This window comes from Pongo pygmaeus, chromosome 1, assembly GCF_028885625.2.
Source record: "Pongo pygmaeus isolate AG05252 chromosome 1, NHGRI_mPonPyg2-v2.0_pri, whole genome shotgun sequence".
NCBI lineage: Eukaryota > Metazoa > Chordata > Mammalia > Primates > Hominidae > Pongo > Pongo pygmaeus.
This window is the reverse complement of record NC_072373.2, coordinates 208703311-208722561: the sequence shown is the minus strand read 5'-3', so window position 1 is coordinate 208722561 and position 19251 is coordinate 208703311. Positions and strand designations below refer to the sequence as shown.

The window sequence follows — 19251 nt, the reverse complement described above, 5'->3', positions numbered from 1 at the left end:
CCCTGGGTGAACAGTGTAGTAGATGAAGTAGAGTGAGACTAGAGTGCATTATACACGCTCCAAATTGATCTAAAATCCTGATGTGTGCACCTTGCAGAGAATTGGGGACTGCATTAGTGGTTGGGGAGGGACTAAGGGAGTGAATTCATAGGAATCATGCCCACTGATTCTCTCCCTTCACCCCTACCTGCTCCTTTTTAAAGCCTAGAGTTTCCTAAATATGCCTAAGGTTGTAGGGTCGTAAGCCATTACAGTATTTATTATTATTACTCTCTGATATTTGAAGGCGTGTTCAATTTATATGTCTAATAACATGTTTAGTTTCTTACGATAGATAGCTTATTTTAAACTGTATCTGAAAATATTTTGTGAACTATTACCTGCTCACAGTATTGACATTTGTCAGCTATCCAAATTGTAAGAACAAATTACTTTCTTCCTTAAATGTACCTAATTCCTCTGCTATTTCTTGTTTTCAAGAGTGGCTGCACATCTTAATTTCTGACTTTTCTCTATGTGCCGTCTTATTATCAGCTCAGTTAGCCAGAGGAAGATCTCAGAAAGATATCCTTTAGAGTATCTTTAGAATGTAGGAATTCTAAACTTTCTGCTTTGAGTTAGTGTTACTGTTTGCAAGTTAACATGTTGCTCTCATGGAATGTGTTGTTATACTGTGTACCACAAGCAACTGTTTGGATTTAATTGAGAACGTGAAATGGAGAGACAATAAAGATTAGAGAAATTTTTAAAAATTAAAAATCATAAAAGTAATGGTATATTAAATTTGGAATATAGAGAAAACAATGACCCATAATCTCATGATAAATGAGGGATTTTCTTCCGCGTTCATTTGTGTCCAAAGGCACAGAGAAGTTTTGTTGTTGTTGTTGTTGTTGTTGTTGTTGAGACGGCGTTTCGCTGTTGTTGCCCAGGCTGGACTGCAATGGTGCAATCTTGGCTCACCGCAACCTGCACCTCCCAGGTTCAAGCGATTCTTCTCCCTCAGCCTCCCAGGTAGCTGGGATTACAGGCATGCGCCACCATACTCGGCTAATTTTTTTGTATTTTAGTAGAGATAGGGTTTCTCCATGTTGGTCAGGCTGGTCTCGAACTTTTGACCTCAGGTGATCTGCCCGCCTCGGCCTCCCAAAGTGCTGGGATTACAGGCGTGAACCACCGCGCCTGGCGAGAAAAGATAATGTATGGCTACTTGTGGTTGAAAATTAATATTTTCAGATTTCAAAGTTTATTTTTTATAAGCCTTTACATTTTCTGGCGAGTACTTTTTAAAGCTTTATTGATGCGTTGTGCAATAAAAATCATTTTAAGGCCAGGCGCGGTGGCTCAGGCCTGTGATCGCAGCACTTTGGGAGGCTGAGACAGCCAGTTCACCTGAGGGTCAGGAGTTTGAGACCAGCCTGGCCAATATGATGAAACCCCATCTCTACTAAAAATACAAAAATTAGCCGAGTGTAGTGGTGTATGCTTGTAAGTCCCAGCTACTCGGGAGGCTGAGACAGGAGAATTGCTTGAACCCAGGGGGCGGAGGTTGCAGTGAGCCGAGATTCCACCACTGCCTTACAGCCTGGGTGACAGAGTGAGACTTCGTCTTCAAAAAAAAAATCATTTTAAGTGTTTAGTGTGATGCATTTTGCTGACCCTCCACCATAATAAAATGTGTAACATTTTTATCACCCCTCAAATTTTCTGTGGTGAGTCCTTTTACCACTGAATGGTGTTGGCACCCTTATCAAAAATTTTTTGACCATATATATGAGCGTTTATTTCTGGGTTCCCTTTTGCAGTCAGCCCTGTCCCTTGACCTGGTTCCAGGCAACCACTGATCTGCTTTCTTTGTTTCTACTGTTTTGCTTTTCTAGGGTTTCATATAAATGGAACCATACAATATGTAGTCTTTTGTGTGTGACTATTTTTACATAGCATAATGCTTGTGAGAGTTGTCCATGTTGTGTGTATTGGTAGTTGTTTCTTTTGATTGCCGAGTGGTATTCTGTTCTATGAATATATCACAATTTGTTTATCCATTAACAGGTTGATGGATGTTTGGGTTCCAGTTTTAATACTGGTGCTATGAATTGCTTCCACGTTTTAGCTATTTTGAATAATGTTGCTATCAACATGAGTATACAAATACCTTGTTGAGACCCTGCTTTCAGTTCTTTTGGGGTATATACCCAGAAGTGGAATTGTTGGATCATGTTTTTAATTTTTTTGAGGAACCTCCATATTGTTTTCCACAGTGGCTGTCCCATTTTATATTCCTACCAACAGTACGTGGGGGGCTTGATATAGTCACATTCTTCTCTTTGACACTTATTTTCTGTTTTTTTTTTTCTTTTTTTTAATTGTAGCCATCCTAATTAGTGTGAGGTGGTATCTAATTGTGGTTTTGATTTGCATTTCCTTAATGGTTAGTGATGTTGAGCATCTTACGGCCATTTATATATCTTTGGAGAAAGGTCTGTTTAATCAAGTTCTTTACCCATTTTTGAATTGGGATTTTTTGTTTTGGGGTAAGTATTAGGAGTTCTCTGTAGATTCTGTTGTCTGTTTTTTGGTTGGTTTGGTGTGATATCCAAACAAATTATTGCCAAGTCCACCTGAATCTTTTGCCCTGTGTTTTCTGGGAGTTTTAAAATTTTAGGTCTAACATTTGGACCTTTTATCCATTTTGAGTTAATTTTAGTATATAGTATTAGGTAAGGTTTCATCTTTGTCTTTTGCATGTGAATGTGTCATTTTCTCAGCACCATTTATTGAAGAGTCCTTTTACCACTGAATGAAGGTCTTGGCACCCTTATCAAAAATTATTTGACCTAGGCTAGGCACGGTGGCTCACACCTGTAATCCTAGCACTTTGGAAGGCTGAGGTGGGCAGATCACCTGAGGTCAGAAGTTTCAGACCAGCCTGGCCAACATGGTGAAACCCTGTCTCTACTAAAAATACAAAAATTAGCCTGGCGTGGTGGTGTGTGCCTATAGTCCCAGCTACTCAGGAGGTGGAGGCAGGAGAGTCTCTCGAACCAGGGAGGCAGAGGTTGCAAGTGAGCCGAGATTGTGCCACTGCACTCCAGCCTGAGTGATAGAGTGGGACTCTGCCTTAAAAAAAAAAAAAAAAAAGAAAAGAAAAATTATTTGCCCATATATGTAAGGGTTTATTTCTGGGTTCTCTAGTCATTCCATTGTCTTATATATCTCCCTATGCCAATACCACACTGTTTTGATTATTGTAGCCTTGTAGTAAGTTTTGAAATCAGGAAGTGGGAGTCCTTCAGCTTTATTCTTTTTCAAGATTATTTTTGCTATTATCCCTTGCAAGATTATTATCCCTTGTTGGGATTTTGATAGGGATTGCATTGAATCTGTAGGTTGCTTTGGATGATGTTGACATGTCAACAATATTGTCTTCCAATTCATGAATGTGGGATGTGTTTACATTTATTTATGTCTTCTTTAATTTCTTTCAGCAGTTTCAAAATTTTTGTTGTCCAAGTCTTTTGCCTCTGATTAAGTTAATTCTAAGTATTTTTATTCTTTTGAGTATCCATTAATTCTTGCTAACTTTGTTTTCTAGGCTTTATCATTTTCAGATACCGGTCTTATATACACGCATTAACTAAATATGTGAACCTGTTTGTAGTCATGATGGGCAGTGGATTTTGTCATCTGGGTTTCAGTGAGGTTTTTCTTTCCTTAGATGATTTCACTGTGATTGTTCCTTTACCATATCTGAGATGGAGTCTCACTCTGTCACCCAGACTGGAGTACAGTGATGCCATCTCGGGTCACTGCAACCTCCGCCTTCTGGGTTCATGCGATTCTTCTGCCTCAGCCTCCCAAGTAGCTGGGATTACAGACATACACCACCACACCCGGCTAATTTTTATATTTTTAGTAGAGATGAGGCTTCATCATGTTGGCCAGGCTGGTCTCGAACTCCTGACCTCAGGTTATCCGCCTGTCTCGGCCTCCCAAAGTGCTGGGATTACAAGGATTGATTTTTAACCATTTCTGTAGCAAGAGTTTATTATTACATTTATTATTGGGTTTCTAAGGGACACAAAGATTGAACACCACAAACTAGTAATAAAAGCAAATAACATAATAGTAAATTCATTGCTGTTCTGAGTGCTTGAAGTTTGTAGAATTAGCTGATTGAGAATATTGCCCACATATTACATTACAAAGCCATACATTTTGTTAGATAAGTAAGTTGCTTTTTTGAGTAATGACCAGCATGCTTTTAACACTTTGAGGACACCAAGATTCAGTTGCTGAATTCTCTCCAATATTTTTCTTTTTTCTAGGGCAAGAGGATTATGACAGATTACGACCGCTGAGTTATCCACAAACAGATGTATTTCTAGTCTGTTTTTCAGTGGTCTCTCCATCTTCATTTGAAAATGTGAAAGAAAAGGTAAGCTGATCAGATATTCTTGCCCTAAGAAAGTCATCTCAGAATTTCTACTGACCTGTTATAAATAGCATTAGAGGCTTGTTGATTAACAAGAGTGTATTTTAAAATACCTTTTTTTAGTGGGTGCCTGAGATAACTCACCACTGTCCAAAGACTCCTTTCTTGCTTGTTGGGACTCAAATTGATCTCAGAGATGACCCCTCTACTATTGAGAAACTTGCCAAGAACAAACAGAAGCCTATCACTCCAGAGACTGCTGAAAAGCTGGCCCGTGACCTGAAGGCTGTCAAGTATGTGGAGTGTTCTGCACTTACACAGGTAAGGATGGCATGAAACCCCATGTGTATTTATGGTCGAGTCATTTATTAGAGCATTAGGATACAGGAGTTATTTCTAACAGTGATCAGCAGTGCTCAAAGATGCCCAGCAAGAATATGAACAGCTTCATATTGTATGTTCTTTTGTTAGAGGCCTCTGTGTTTTTTGGAGAATATTATTAGTTCCTAAACCCCTTGTGTTGGTAAGCTCTCGTATTGTACTGAATGATTCATAGTGGTCAGGGTTGTGTTAAAACAAAAACCTTACAGGAAAGGTTCAGATAAGCACACACTTGCAAGAGAGGATGTGAATGATTTTTTTTTTTCTTAACTTAAATTTTCATCTAAATATGTCTGATCTTTTCTTGCCAGTTCTGACAATTGATACTATGCTGTTTCTTGGGCAATTCAACCAGGATAGGGAATTAGTCATAATAATTGAGACTTTAATGTCAGAGAAGGCAGCCATGGCTATTTCTGCCACAGTTCTCAAGCATGCTTTATATAGTGTCTCTATTCCTATGTTTTTGGAAGTATTCCTTCCTCATGTATTCTGGCCATTTTTGGGTGATTTAATTGGAACTCCTTTTGTAGTTTGATGGGAAACTCAGATTTTGAAGATAGGGAGCAAAAGATGGGACTTGTAACTGATGTGTATGGTTTAAACTTTTTCACCTTCATGGTATCGCTGATTCCGTCCTTTGAGTACTGTTCTGGGGGCAAAGGAAAAAGTTGTGGAAATAATTAGCACAAAAGTCTTATGTTCTGCTGGTACTGGTGCTTTGAAGTTTAAACAGTGAGCAGACATGCCTAATAGGGCAAGATTGAAGGGTGGAGGTTTCTAATAATTATATTAAACTCATTATATTTATGCTTATGTTTTCAGGTAATTCATTTTTATTGTGTTTCTAAAAACACTTGGATTCTTAACTACATGTATACTAGGGTAAATGGCATATATGATTACTTATTACATATGCACTAGGTATTTAGTTTGTAGGGCCTAGTACATAATTTAATAATCAGTTTAGTACTTGGTTGGATATTTAAAGATAAAACTTTTATGCTTAACTGGGATATCCCTCAGAATAACTTTGAGGCCTAGTATCAGATGATTTAAACATAATCTTCTAATCCTAGTTTTTTTGGGCAGTTTAATGCTATTATAAAAGCAGTTACTTAAAAGTTTAGAAGATTTTATATCTTTTCATGCACAGCACTGTTTTGAGAGTTTTAAAAAATGCTGGTGCTTCTCTCTGTTTTAGTAACATTCCCAGAAAAGTGTGCCTGTATGTGTATATTGGGGGAGACGGGAAGGTCATGTGTGAAACACTCATGTCCATGTTAGACACTAATTCTGTGTGCTTCTATGCATACCTCTGTTCTCTAGATATGGGTTGCTTTGAGGGAAGACACATAGGCCCTGTGGATTCACTTTTAGGTTACTAGTGATGCTTTAGATAATTGGATGCTTTTAAGGTAAGATTTTTACTTTATCAACAGGTGTATATAGTAAATCCGTTTGTAGAGGGCATGAAGTTTAAAAGGTCTTAGCAGGTACATTTTTCTTACCAGAGTTTGAAGTATGGAGAAGTCAAAAGAGGGGAAGTTAGAAAATGGGGTCTGTGGTTGTGTTTGGGAGCTAGAACTTTGAGGCTTACAGGTTCTGTTTGTTGATTCCTCTAAAACCAAAGTCTTAATATAAACAGATGGTGGTCAAGCAAAGATTAGTTTTGTTTCATAGAGCATTTGTTGATCTTCGTCCACGGTAAGCAAGAAAGGAATTCCTTCTGTTAAGGGATACACTCCAGTTTCTAATGGTCCTCCTCCTCTTTTTTTTCCTTATAAAGTATATTTCCCTTTCTGTACTCCTTCCTTCCTTTTATATTTTACTGCCAGAGTTGGTTCATAGATGTGTAGAAAGAATTGCAATGGAATTTTAACTTTTATGTGGCATTTCTACTTTGTAAATGATGTAGAAAGAGGAAAACTTTTTAACTTTTGCTGCTTTTAAAGAATTTACTGCTGTTTTCTGATTTATTTTGTATCTAATGTGACGTGTGGGTACCAGTCCTGTGGGATGTCATGGATGGGGGCAGGGTGGAGGTGGGAACACTTGGGGTGGTCTGGAGTTGGCACTTAAATTGGAGCTGTGTTCTGGGACTTTTAGGACATATTTACTTGGGATCAAACTGATCAAACTAAAGAACATGTGAAACAACCTTGGGTGGTAAACTTGTGGCTTCAGATTTAGGTGAGTTTAGGTGAGTCTGTAGACCTGGGTCCTAAGTACCACCACTGCTGAGTCACACTGTCATGTTGGAGTTTGTGGCTGAGGTGTAAGTGTATTTCTGTATCTTAATCCTCGTAAAATCTGAGAATATTCTTTGTTTTCACTCCATGCTTTATGCTCTGATACCCATGCAGACATCTTAAAGCACTGGACTGCTTGCTAAAACTCATTCTAGGACCCCATTCTTTGTTTTCTTATGACTTGGGTGGTGGTTACTTGCTCTAATAACATTGCTGAATAACTGAAGTGTATGCTGTTTCTAGAGTCTGTTCTTTAAACTCCTTCTAGTTGGTACTGTTGCACAATTAACACTTTTTAAATGTCTGAACCTTTCTGTTCTGGGAAACCAGTTTACTCTGAAATCTTGATTAATCACATTCAGATGTGTCATTGAACCTAGAAACACATAGCATGCCTGTTAGTCTGCTATTTGTGTCCTTCAGTTATTCAGGGGCTGAATTCACATAAGCCTGAAATTGTAATAGATTTATTTCCAAAATGTGTTAGAAGTCAACATATTGCATTTTAATAAAAATTGCTTTCCTGCTCAGTTAACCTTGCTTGAGGTGAAGTTTTTGGTCAGTTATCTACTCTGCCAATAATGGGCTTAAGATCTAGCATTCTAGCATTTTTCTTAAGGCACATTGCTTCTGTGAATTCAGCTCATTTAATCCGGACTGCTGTTGTACCTGCTAGTCTTTCTAATCCTCTAACCTGGCTGCTATTCTCTCTCCTCCCCTCTGTCTTGTAGAGAGGTCTGAAGAATGTGTTTGATGAGGCTATCCTAGCTGCCCTCGAGCCTCCGGAAACTCAACCCAAAAGGAAGTGCTGTATATTCTAAACTGTTTTCTCCTTCCCTTCTTTGCTGCTGCTTCCTGTCCCACTACTGTAGAAAGATCGTTTAAAAACAAAGGAATAAAACCATCCTGTTTGAAAGCCTCTGCGTCTTTTTACTCACCACCTTAGAGCAACCTCTGTATTAGTTTTTGATCAAGAATGCAATATCTTATAGAAATCTTTTGTGATCAGTAGTCAAGTTGGACTTGTTTTAACTTTCTGCTGCTTGAGTAGCCTGATGCTCAGAGCTTTTTGGTTTGGATTACTATTGCAAAAGGGAACTTGGTCTGGCATTAAGAATGTCCTCTTGGAGAAAATAACAAGAGTTTTAACACTTCTAGATCTTAGTTCTAGATGGAGAAAGTAACACAAACATCATTTTACTCTTATGATCAATTGTTAATTGTAATTGCATGACAAACCTTATGGAAAAGGGGTGACCTTCTAGTAGAGTGTAATGGGGAAGGGAGGATTCTTTTCTGGTTTTCCTTTGTGCAGTGAAACTTTGTGTTGCTGTTGCTTTGGCTGTCTGTGCTGTAGTGGAGTATTTGTCAGTCTGGGGTGGGGAAGATATTGATGTATCTGCTACTGCTTTATGAGTTCATTTGTTACATTATCTTTTAAGAATAGCATCCATTTAAACAGTTGACTTACAGTTTGTTAATGTTGAGATGTAAAGCTGCCACCTTTATATTTTCCTGCTTCTGATTTTATTGTGAGGGAAATATACAATTGTGGTTACCTTCAAATTTTGAAATTAAAAACATACAACCGTTTGTATAAATGCCTGATGAAGCCTTATTCCTGTTGCACTGACTGGCTCTAATTTTACATATGTATCAGGTACCCACATTTTTGCTCCCTTGAATCTCCTTGACTCTGTCTAACTGGTGGGATAAAGGGAGTTCAAAGTGACTGTCTTTGCAGCTACCATAATCACCCTCTCTCTCTCTTTGCCTGTGCCTTCCATAGAATAAGGATGCCACTGACCCGTGCCCGTCCTCTCAGTCCTGTTTCATATCCAGCTGTTTCATTTGAATGCAGAGCTGCTTCCCTTGTTTTTATGTAAAATGTTTCAGCAGCACATTACAAAACTCATATTGAATGAGCAAATGACACGTTTTTGTTTGCTTCTTGTGACATACATTGGTCTGCGCAAAGCTTTCTCAAAGGACCACTGTCTCACTCATGAATATCTGCTCCTCTGCTCCTGAATTGCTGAATCCTTCCAGTGCCCTGGACAAATCTTGGTGAAGTGAGATTATTGTGTTGAGATTCAGGGTTGTTGTTTTTAATGTTTCTTTCTTTGCCAACTCTTGGGGGTTTGAATGTTTTGAATTTGAACTCCAACTTTATTATACTGAAAATCAGACCGCCCATTTTTTCTTTCTCCCCATTTTCAGAAAGGCCTAAAGAATGTATTTGACGAAGCAATATTGGCTGCCCTGGAGCCTCCAGAACCGAAGAAGAGCCGCAGGTGTGTGCTGCTATGAACATCTCTCCAGAGCCCTTTCTGCACAGCTGGTGTCGGCATCATACTAAAAGCAATGTTTAAATCAAACTAAAGATTAAAAATTAAAATTCGTTTTTGCAATAATGACAAATGCCCTGCACCTACCCACATGCACTCGTGTGAGACAAGGCCCATAGGTATGGCCCCCTCTTCCCCCTCCCAGTACTAGTTAATTTTGAGTAATTGTATTGTCAGAAAAGTGATTAGTACTAGTTTTTTTTTGTTGTTTCAAAAAAAAATTTTTGTTGTTGTTGTTGTTTTTTTTTTTTTTTTTTTTTTTTTTTGTTGGTTTGTTTAAAAGCAAGGCATGCTTGTGGATGACTCTGTAACAGACTAATTGGAATTGTTGAAGCTGCTCCCTGGTTCCACTCTGGAGAGTAATCTGGGACATCTTAGTGTTTTTTTTTTTTTTTTTCCCTCCTCTTTTTTTGGGGGGAATGTGTGTGGGGTTTGTTTTTTAGTCTTGTTTTTTTAATTCATTAACCAGTGGATAGCCCTTAAGGGGAGGAGGACGGATTGATTCCACATTCCACTTCCTAGATCTAGTTTAGAAAACATGTTCCCCATCTGGTGCTCTTAGGAAGGAGTATAGTAAATGCCTCATTTAATAACATACTCCTTTTTGAAAGTTGCCTTTTCTCTCCACCCTTGAGTAGATCCAGTATTTGATGAAACTCATGAAAGTGGGTGGAGCCTGTCTTGCCCCTCCTCTTTTCTAGGACGCACTATATGTGACTGTGACTTTCAAGGACATTTGTTTGCCATTCGCTGATTTTTTTGGGAAGTTAATTTCTAACTTCTTTCACTGATAAATGAAGAAAAGTATTGCACCTTTGAAATGCACCAAATGAATTGAGTTTGTAATTAAAAAAATTTTTTTCCCTTTCAGTCATTGTCTTATATGCTTAGCATAGATTTGCAGCTCAGTAGTATATGGTGTTCCTAGAATGCAGCTGAAGACCTGGTATGTAGAGGAAATACGAGGGGTGGTGCTAGAAGACAGACATCTGTGGAATGATTCACATCCTCTCAAGTTAGGAGGATGGAGGCCTGCTTCATTAAGAAGCTGGGGGTAGGGTGGGGGTGGGGAGAACACTTAACAACATGGGGACCAGTCAGGGGAATCCCCTTATTTCTGTTTTGCATATGAGGAACCCTAGAGCAGCCAGGTGAGGCTCTCTAGTTTAATAAAAATCATGGAAAGAGTCTTATGCAGACTCTTCTTAAGTGTTAATAGGGATTTTATCAGCTTATTTTGGTTGCAGTTTCCAATTTTTAAAAATATTGAGGTAATCTTTCCCACCTTCCCAATCCTAATTCTTGTAGATTCATTAGTGTTGAACCAATGCTTTCTCATGTCTCAATTCTTTGTATATGCATTCTTTTCAGATGTATTAAACAAACAAAAACCCTTCACAAGCCAGCCTGAGGGTTGTTATTTTCCCTCCGTCTCTTTTCAGATATTGAGGAGTGGGAATTTGACTCTTGATAACATCAATTTCTGACAAACTTTGGGATAAAATTTTAAAGCTTTATTATTTTTATTTTCTGGCATTCAGTTTGAGATAATATTTAGCCCTCTATATGTTCAGGTTTGTGCTTTCTCCTCTAAGTTTGACACTTCCCTTAAATACCAAGTTAGGTCCATAATAATTCTTAGTGAAGCAGTGTTCAGGAAGCTCACTGCTCATGGTGGAAGGAAATGTCAGTGTACCTTTAATCCATAGATCATTGGAAAGCAGCTCATTTTCCCCCAAGTTTTCTGCATCAGTGGTTCTCAAACTGGAGTGCAGCTTGAACAATGTGATTTTTAAGTTTTCCAGGCATCTCTAAAATGTAGCCAAGTTTGGGAATCACTGCACCTAGGTGGTTATCTCAAACTACTACTATCAGAATACAGATTCTGTGCTGTGAATCTGAATATGGGATACATTTTCTTTAGGTAGCAAGAAAGGTTTATTTACCTTTAGGACATTATACTGATCTGCATGAGAATCTTAGAAACTAAGAACCCTTAAAATCAGTTAAGGTTGATAACACTGTGGCCTCATTTTGATAGTTCTCTGCATGGAGTCATGTTTGGCATGACTTGCATACTGTGCTAGAATTAAGCTGGGTTGGTTGAGAAGGGGTTAGGAAGAGGCAGATGTAAGCTTTAACAGTTCTAACCAAGAAATGCGTCTTATTTATTCCTTGTTGACTATATTAGGGAGAGATACCTGGATCATGTGATACCCTGGAAAGCAGGGACATATGTATCCTTAGTGTAGTCAGGGGCGTATAGGTCCTTGACTATTGCTATATCTTTGTCCTAAAGCAATGCTTGACATGATATGGCTCTAGAAGTAGTCATTGGATGGATATATTATTTTATAAATGAGTAAGTGAAATAAAGCAGGTCATACAGTTGCGGTAACGAATTATCCATGTATCAGAAGAACAAGGATGACGGGGATTGATTGAAGCTAATGTTTTCTTAAATATTTTCAAATTGATTTCTGCATGTCAGAAGAACTTGGGTAGCAAAATGGATGCAGCTTAGGTTTTCCATTTAAATATTGTTTTCTTTTTGACTTAACAAACTTGCTTATAGTCGTGGCTTAGGAGGTGAGTGATACTCTCCAGGGAGTATGATTTAGAGGCTGGAAAGGGTTATTGAAAATAGTCCTTACGGGCTTAGTTTGTGTCAGAATTTATAGTATTTAATAAGATGTTAATATATTATTGCTATTTATAAGTGTTTTACTGAACATCTTAGAAATAGATTCTATAGTTAAAGCGATGTTCTTCAAGCTGGACTTTATGCGACAAGGGGAGTGTATTCTAAGGGGGAAGAAAAGGATTGTGGTTTAAAAGAACAATTGTAATATTTCCTTCATTCTGAGGTGTATTTTTCTCACATTTTCATATTGTAATTAAGATATCTCTTAACGTTGGTGTACATTTAATGTAGTAGTACTTTTTCTCCTTTTGCCCTGCAAGTTGTCACTAAATGTGTGCTATCATAATTGTTACCTTCATAGAATGCTTAAATAGTGGTACTTCTTTTACTTGTTAGGTTTGGACTATTTTCCTTTCTTCTTCCATTTGTGAGGTAAATTAGTGGTTATTTTGGTGCTGGGTGCTAAGAAACTCGCCCCTGCTCAAGAAGGATTGAAACTTAGTCCCTGCTGGGTACAAATTTAGAAATTTGTTATATAACTGCGGGGGAAGGGACAACATTTCACCAGGAAGTAGCAACTCCATCATCTTTCAGGAACGGTTGATGGTTAGGGCATCTCTGAATGATTATTGGAGGGAAGTGGCTTTATGTCACACTTGTTTTCTGTAAGTCTTACTCTGTATCCACCCGACTTCAGATCATGGTGATTTAATTACATGGCCCAATCATGTTTTCTTTCCAGGGCTGCTTGAATGCTTGAATGCTTTTTTTTTTTTTTTTGGAGACGGAGTCTCGCTCTGTCACCCAGGCTGGAGTGCAGTGGCGCAATCTCTGCTCACTGCAAGCTCCACCTCCTGGGTTCACGCCATTCTCCTGCCTCAGCCTCCCGAGTAGCCAGGACTACAGGCATGTGCCACCACGCCTGGCTAATGTTTTGTATTTTTAGTAGAGACAGGGTGTCACCGTGTTAGCCAGGATGGTCTTGATCTCCTGACCTTGTGATCCGCCCACCTCGGCCTCCCAAAGTGCTACGATTACAGGTGTGAGCCACTGCGCCTGGCCAGAATGAATACTTTTAATTACTACTATGAGTCTTTTTTCAAAGTGCCTCCACCTTAAAAAAAAAATTCCTTATTTTATTCACTTGCCAGAATAATGTTGCGTTTAAACCATGCCAACAGTAGCTTATTAAAACAGCATTTATTTTTCTCATTCATGGTTCAGCTGAACTTGTCTCTAGCCTTCAGATTGGGCTCAGGTGGGCTTTGTGTTCATCATTCTGGAGCCTAGTCCCAGAGAGCAGTGGCTGCTTGAGTGTGGACTTGCTTATGGTGGGCCAGAGAGGGGCAAGGGAAAGCGCATTTACACTTCTCGTATTCCATTGCCCAGAGACGGCATATAGCTGATCCCAAGTCAGTGCTATTCATTCGTTTTTTTTTTAAATTTTATTTATTTATTTATTTATTTATTTATTTATTTATTTATTTATTTATTTTGAGACAGGGTCTTGCACTGTTGCCCGGGCTGGAGTGCAGTGGCTCTATCTCAGCTCACTGCAACCTCCACCTCCCAGGTTCACGTGATTCTCCTGCCTCAGCCTCCCAAGTAGCTGGGATTACAGGCGCCCGCCACCGCGCCCGGCTAATTTTTTGTATTTTTAAGGGAGACTGGGTGTCACTATGTTGGCCAGACAGATCTCAAACTCCTGACCTCTTGATCCGCCCTCCTCAGCCTCCCAAAGTGCTGGGATTATAGGCATGAGTCACTGCGCCCGGCCTATTCGTTCATTCTTACAGCGAATTAGTAAATTCAACAAATAGGTTTTTTAAAGCAATTAAGGCACTGAGGATATACAGAGAGTAAAGTAGATGTCTCCTGACTTCTACTTGGAATTTTCTTTCCTTTACAATTTGATAGCTGATTTCTCTTGAATAACTATGTCATCTCTTTCCACTTTGCATTGCTCTCGAGAGTAATGTAAAAGTTTTATCTGTGCATGCATATCCATGACACATTCATGTGTCGTTATTTATCAAAAACCTGTTCCCTTCCCTGGCACTGGAGACATTGGAGAATGACAGTCTCAAGCAGTGCAGAGATGTAAGCAGGCAGAGGTAAGCACTTTGGTCTCAATAGCCTACAGGGTGCTCCATCCACTTACTGTATTCTGTGTGCCTGTGCTGCGGTGCAGGTGGTCAGTTGGAACCCCTGATGGGTATCTGGGCCACTGCCCAGGCCACACGCAGCCTTTGTGCAAATTAGAAAAGGCCCTTCTAAAGACACTTTATGAACGACTTGTAATAATTTGGTGATTTTATTTTCCAAAGCAAGACATTTGGTTGCTGCCTGCTAGAACTGTTACAGTAAATACACAGATCTATTTTGTGAGGCAAATAGTACTGCCTTGGATGTGGTACCCTTGTGCAGTGCACAAGTTGGACGGTTCCTACACAATGTTGTATTAAGATGATTGCTATTCTACATTGTATTCATTTAGATAGTGGGATTGAAAATAGGCTAAGATGGAGAACTGGGTGGGGAACAATTTGTAATCCTTTTTAGTTCATATGTCACAATCACAGAATTGAGACTAAGCTAGTTTAAATCCCTGCATCTTGCACATGGTTAGGAAAGGTGAGGACATTTAGATGACTTTTGCCTGTCACCACACAGCTGTATGGTAGCAGAGCTGGGTGTGAAACCTGCATTCCTGGCCTCTCCTATTGTGGTGAGGCCACACTCTTACAGTGCTGTGTTAGGTCCAGTTTTACCTCTTAAATCTGTATTCTTTTTTTTCTTTTTTTGAGACCGGATCTTACTCTGTCGCCCGGGCTGGAGTGCAGTGGCGTGATCTTGGCTCACTGCAATCTCTGTCTCCTGGTTTCAGGCAATTCTCATACCTCAGCCTCCCAAGTAGCTGGGACTACAGGCGTGAGCCACCATGCCTGGCTAATTTTTGTATTTTTAGTAGAGATGGGGTTTCACCATGTTGCCCAGGCTGGTCTCAGGTGATCCGCCCGCTCCTGACCTCAGGTAATCTGCCCGCTGTAGCCTCCCTAAGTGCTGGGATTATAGGCGTGAGCCACTGCACCCGGCCTGAAATGTGTATTCTTAAGTCTGCCTCTCAAAGTTGAGTACTGCATTCTTGGGACTCTGCCTAGTTTCTCCTAGAATCTCTCTGTACTTCTTGTTTTGCTGCCATCAGGTAATTTGTGCATTAGAACTAGCTTGGAACAGGTTGGGTAAACTTCTGTGAAGTTAGACACTTGCCTCTTAGAGGCATATCCAGTGAGTCATTAAAGCCCTATGTTGTAGAAAAATGTGAAGTATGTCTAATAAAGGAGTACAGTGGAAGGTTAAAAGCACATTGCTGATTAGTGGGGTCAAGATGGGAGGAGAGCCCTGATTTTAATGCAGTGTCATAGTCTCTTAGGTGAGTTCCCCAAAAGCAAATAAATGCTCGATGGATTTTGGGTTCACCATGCATTCCATCTCTGAAGTAGAAGTGACAGATTTTCAAGGCAAAGGTAAGTATAGCATTTTCTTAACCCTATTACAATAGAGCACAGGATCATAACCGTTCTGTTTGCTCTGATGCATCCCACAGAGCAGTGCTTTTCTCGGTGTGAACTGTGGACCACTTGTCTCAGTCATCAGGATTCCTGGACCCTGTAGGATTTACTCTCAATCTTTAGGGGTAGAGACTAGGGGCCTGCATTTTGAACAAGCATCTTTTTATTTTGATGAAGTTTGCATTATTACTCCTAACAACGTGCCCTTTGGCAGGTAGCTTCCACTTTTCTGGCCTCGTTATCTGTAAAATTGCATACTTAGTTAATCATTGAGGTCTCAAATGCAGTTCAGGTTCCTGGTTGGTCAACAATTAGATGGGAAGGCTAAAAAAATACTCCTGCGATTCTGAATCTGCAGGTATGCGATGGGACCTGAGAATCAATCTAATTTCTAAAAGATTCCCAGATAGAACTTTGATGAGCTATATTTAGGGACCAGTGCACACCTTGGTGATAGAACCTTTTTGAAACTTTCAAAAAGTTAAAAGGGTTCTGTGTAATGTTACCTAAGAAGCTTATTTTTAAAAAAGGAAAGCAGTGCTTAGGGCCATATTGTTTTGAAATAGGATCTGAGCACCATTTAAATTTTTATAAAAAATTAGTTTTTAGAGGCATCACTTCTTTAAAGCCCATCAGATTAATGCGCCATTGGTTTGAAAACCATGACATGAGATGATTTCTTAAGGTTTTATTTATGTCAGACATGAATTTTAGAGTATTTCTGGGCTATAGGTCATTACAGCTTTACTTATTTTTTGGAGACAGGGTCTCATTCTGTCACCCAGGCTGGAGTGCAGTGTTGTGGTCTTGGGTCACTGCATCCTTGACCTCCCCAGCTGAAGCGATCCTCCCGCCTCAGCCTCCCGAGTAGAAGGTACTACAGGTGTGTGACATCACGCCTGGCTCATTTTTGCATATTTTGTAGAGATGGGGTTTTGCCATTTTACCCAGGCAGGTCTTGAACTCCTGAGCTGATCCACCCACCTCGGCCGGCCAACGTGCTGGGATTACAGGCATGAGCCACTGTGCCCAGCTGGTTATGGATTTCGGAGTGGAGGGAATGTGAACAAAGGAGGGCCCAGGCATGTTCGCAGAGTGGCTGGGGGCCCTGCTTCACCACGGCATAGGGATGGGTGCAGTAGGAAGAAAGGTAGCCTCAAGGCCCCCATAAGTAAATTGGTGCATTAAGGAAGGAATATTAATCGCATCCAGGAGGGCTCTGCCCTAACTGCTGAGAATCATAAAAGAAGTGGGGACATATTCTGGCGAAATAACAGCTTTGTTAATTGAGCTCTTACTGTGTGCCTTTGCACTGTGTTAAGCACATGGTGTTATCACATTTGCTACTCACAGCAGCTCTGGGGTTGATAGTACAGGTATGTTCTTTTTATGGAGTAGGACTCTGAGACATCATAATTGCTTGGTATCTGCAGCCAGAGTTGGAAATCGTATCTGTCTGATTTTGGCAACTGTGTGCTTATCGTTACATATCTTATGTGGAAATAAAATGTATGTGACTAACTACAGTGCTGAAAATTGTAGTTGAAGCGTCATATAGCGCACAGGGCAAGCAAAGCAGCATAAAAGGCTTCATCTGTAAGGGTAGGTTTGTTGTGTAGGAACTTTTTGGGGGAGGTGACTTTAGGATCAGTTGTAGCATAAGAGAATATGACACCTTCCTTTAGAGGATCTAAAGGTGTAGCTTTAGAGGATTGTAGGGTGCCTTTGCCCATTGTGTCATTTGGTCCTTTTTAAAATTTGAGTGTTTATTCTCTACATGGCACTCTTAAGCTCTTGTGTGAATTAACTCAGTCTTCTCAGCAATCCCCCATTTTTTCATATGTGGAAACTGAGGCATGTTATGATACAAAACTTGTCCAAGAATTCAGAGCTAGTAAGTGAGGGAACTGGGATTTGAATTTAACTAGTCTGTCTCTAGAATCTGCTCAGCTGGCCTTTTTTTCTTCTTCTTTTTTTTTTTTTTTTTTTTGTATAATAGGCCTGTGAGTTGGGAAGAGCAGGGTTTGTTTGGTGAGAAAGTTGCACCTTAGTGAATACCCAAGGTCTGAGGGAGGCTAGGAGTCAGCTCTGCAACCTTGCTTCCTTCTTTCATTAGCTTGACCCAAGCACGGGGAGATGACTGGAGCTCTGCCTACATCTTCTCCGCAAACGGTCAGGGATCCTCGTGCAGTTTTTGAGTTTAAGTAGTAAACTCCTAAACTTCAAGTCATGTTTGTATTAGTGATTTCACTTGACCTCAGTACAACTCTGTAAAAGAGGCAGGGATGGTTGATGTCATTTGTCAAATGGCAAAACTGAGGCAAAACAACTTGGCATTGTTGGTGTTGTGTAAAGTACATGCATAGGCTTTGGATTTGAGTTTGGCTTCGCCACTAACTTGATCTGTGTCTTCAGGCAAGTAACTTAAACGCTCTGAGTGTTGCATTCTCTGTGAAGTGGAAATAGCTGTACTTTGCCCAAGAGTTGTGAGAGTTACATGAATTGCTATATGTGAGGCTCTTAGCACAGTGCCTGGCAAGTAGAAAGTACTCATCTGTGAATGGGGTAGATAGCAGCTGTCATCATCACTGTCATCATTGTTGGCTCACATCAAATCAGGACCAGAAAACCCTGTTGACTTCTGGGTCTTAGCCTGCTGTATCAGTGAGGGGTTTCCTCCTCATACTCACTGCCAGGAGTAGGGTAAGGTTTTTAATTTCATCTCTAACCAACTCTGACAGGGCTGGAAATGTGTATGGAGTTCCAGACCCACCATGGGGCCCCAGTGCCAGCTTCTTAGCCCTCCTTTGTAAGGTTTGCACTAGTCTGATGGGAGAGGGATTTTTTTGTCTTGATTCTGAAGCTCTTAAAGAAATGCTTCTTTTTCTCCATAACTTGAGGATTTCACAATTGTATTGGAATTATTGGTGTTAAGGAGTTAGGTCCATCTCTTGGCAGCTTGTGAAGGGTGGGCAGGCACCTGTGAATTCTTCACTGGCTTCTTGTAAGAATGACATTGGAGGGTGCTGCGTTTGTGATTATCTCCTCTGCTGCTAGAAAGCTTCGTGAACCCTGGTACATACAGCGTGATAAATCAAGTCATGTTTTTGCTCCTAACTTGCGTTATGGTGTTTGATACTATATCTTTATTTCTCCTACACTGTTGGAAAGAGCTCTCAGTTGGAAGTTGAAGATCCAGGTTCTAGTTGAGGCACCAGAGTTTCCTTGGGCAAGTTGCCATACCTTTTTGGGCCTCGGTTTCCTTATCTCAATAAAATGAGTTTCTGTTCCTTTTTGGTTTGTGTCTTTTTTTCAGTAGGCCTTCTTTTTCCTAAACAAAAGCTTATATAGAGCTCCACTGTAGAAACAGAAAAGGTGTATGAAACAGAGTTGCTGTAGTTAATGCAGGCCCAGCAGTTTTACTCTTCCCACTGCCTCCTTGTCGCAAACAGAGATAAACTTTGTGCAGCCCTGTAACCTCTAAGGTGTTGCCAAAGGATTTGAACACCACTGGTGCAGGATCGTTTCTGTAGCCTCTTAAGTTTCAGGATTTTTTGCTACCTATCGACAGTTAGTTAACAAAAATCTATAAAACCTGTATACTAAATATACAAATAGA

General features: G+C 40.0%; 1 protein-coding gene across 5 annotated transcripts in view; it reads left to right on the top strand.

Annotated features, from left to right (window-relative positions):
* Positions 1–10817, top strand: part of CDC42 (cell division cycle 42) — a 39977-nt gene extending 29160 nt beyond the window's left edge. For 3 of the 5 annotated variants that reach the window (XM_054501918.2, XM_054501928.2, XM_063658796.1), the window contains 3 exons: positions 4329–4438; positions 4559–4756; positions 9289–10817. In XM_054501918.2, the coding sequence (XP_054357893.1) occupies positions 4329–4438; positions 4559–4756; positions 9289–9378 (398 nt within the window). In that variant the 3' untranslated portion in view covers positions 9379–10817. Of the gene's footprint in view, positions 1–4328; positions 4439–4558; positions 4757–7799; positions 9262–9288 lie in introns of those variants that run through there. The other 2 variants (XM_054501936.2, XM_054501943.2) reach the window with 2 other exon arrangements.
* Positions 10818–19251: the final 8434 nt, after the last annotated feature.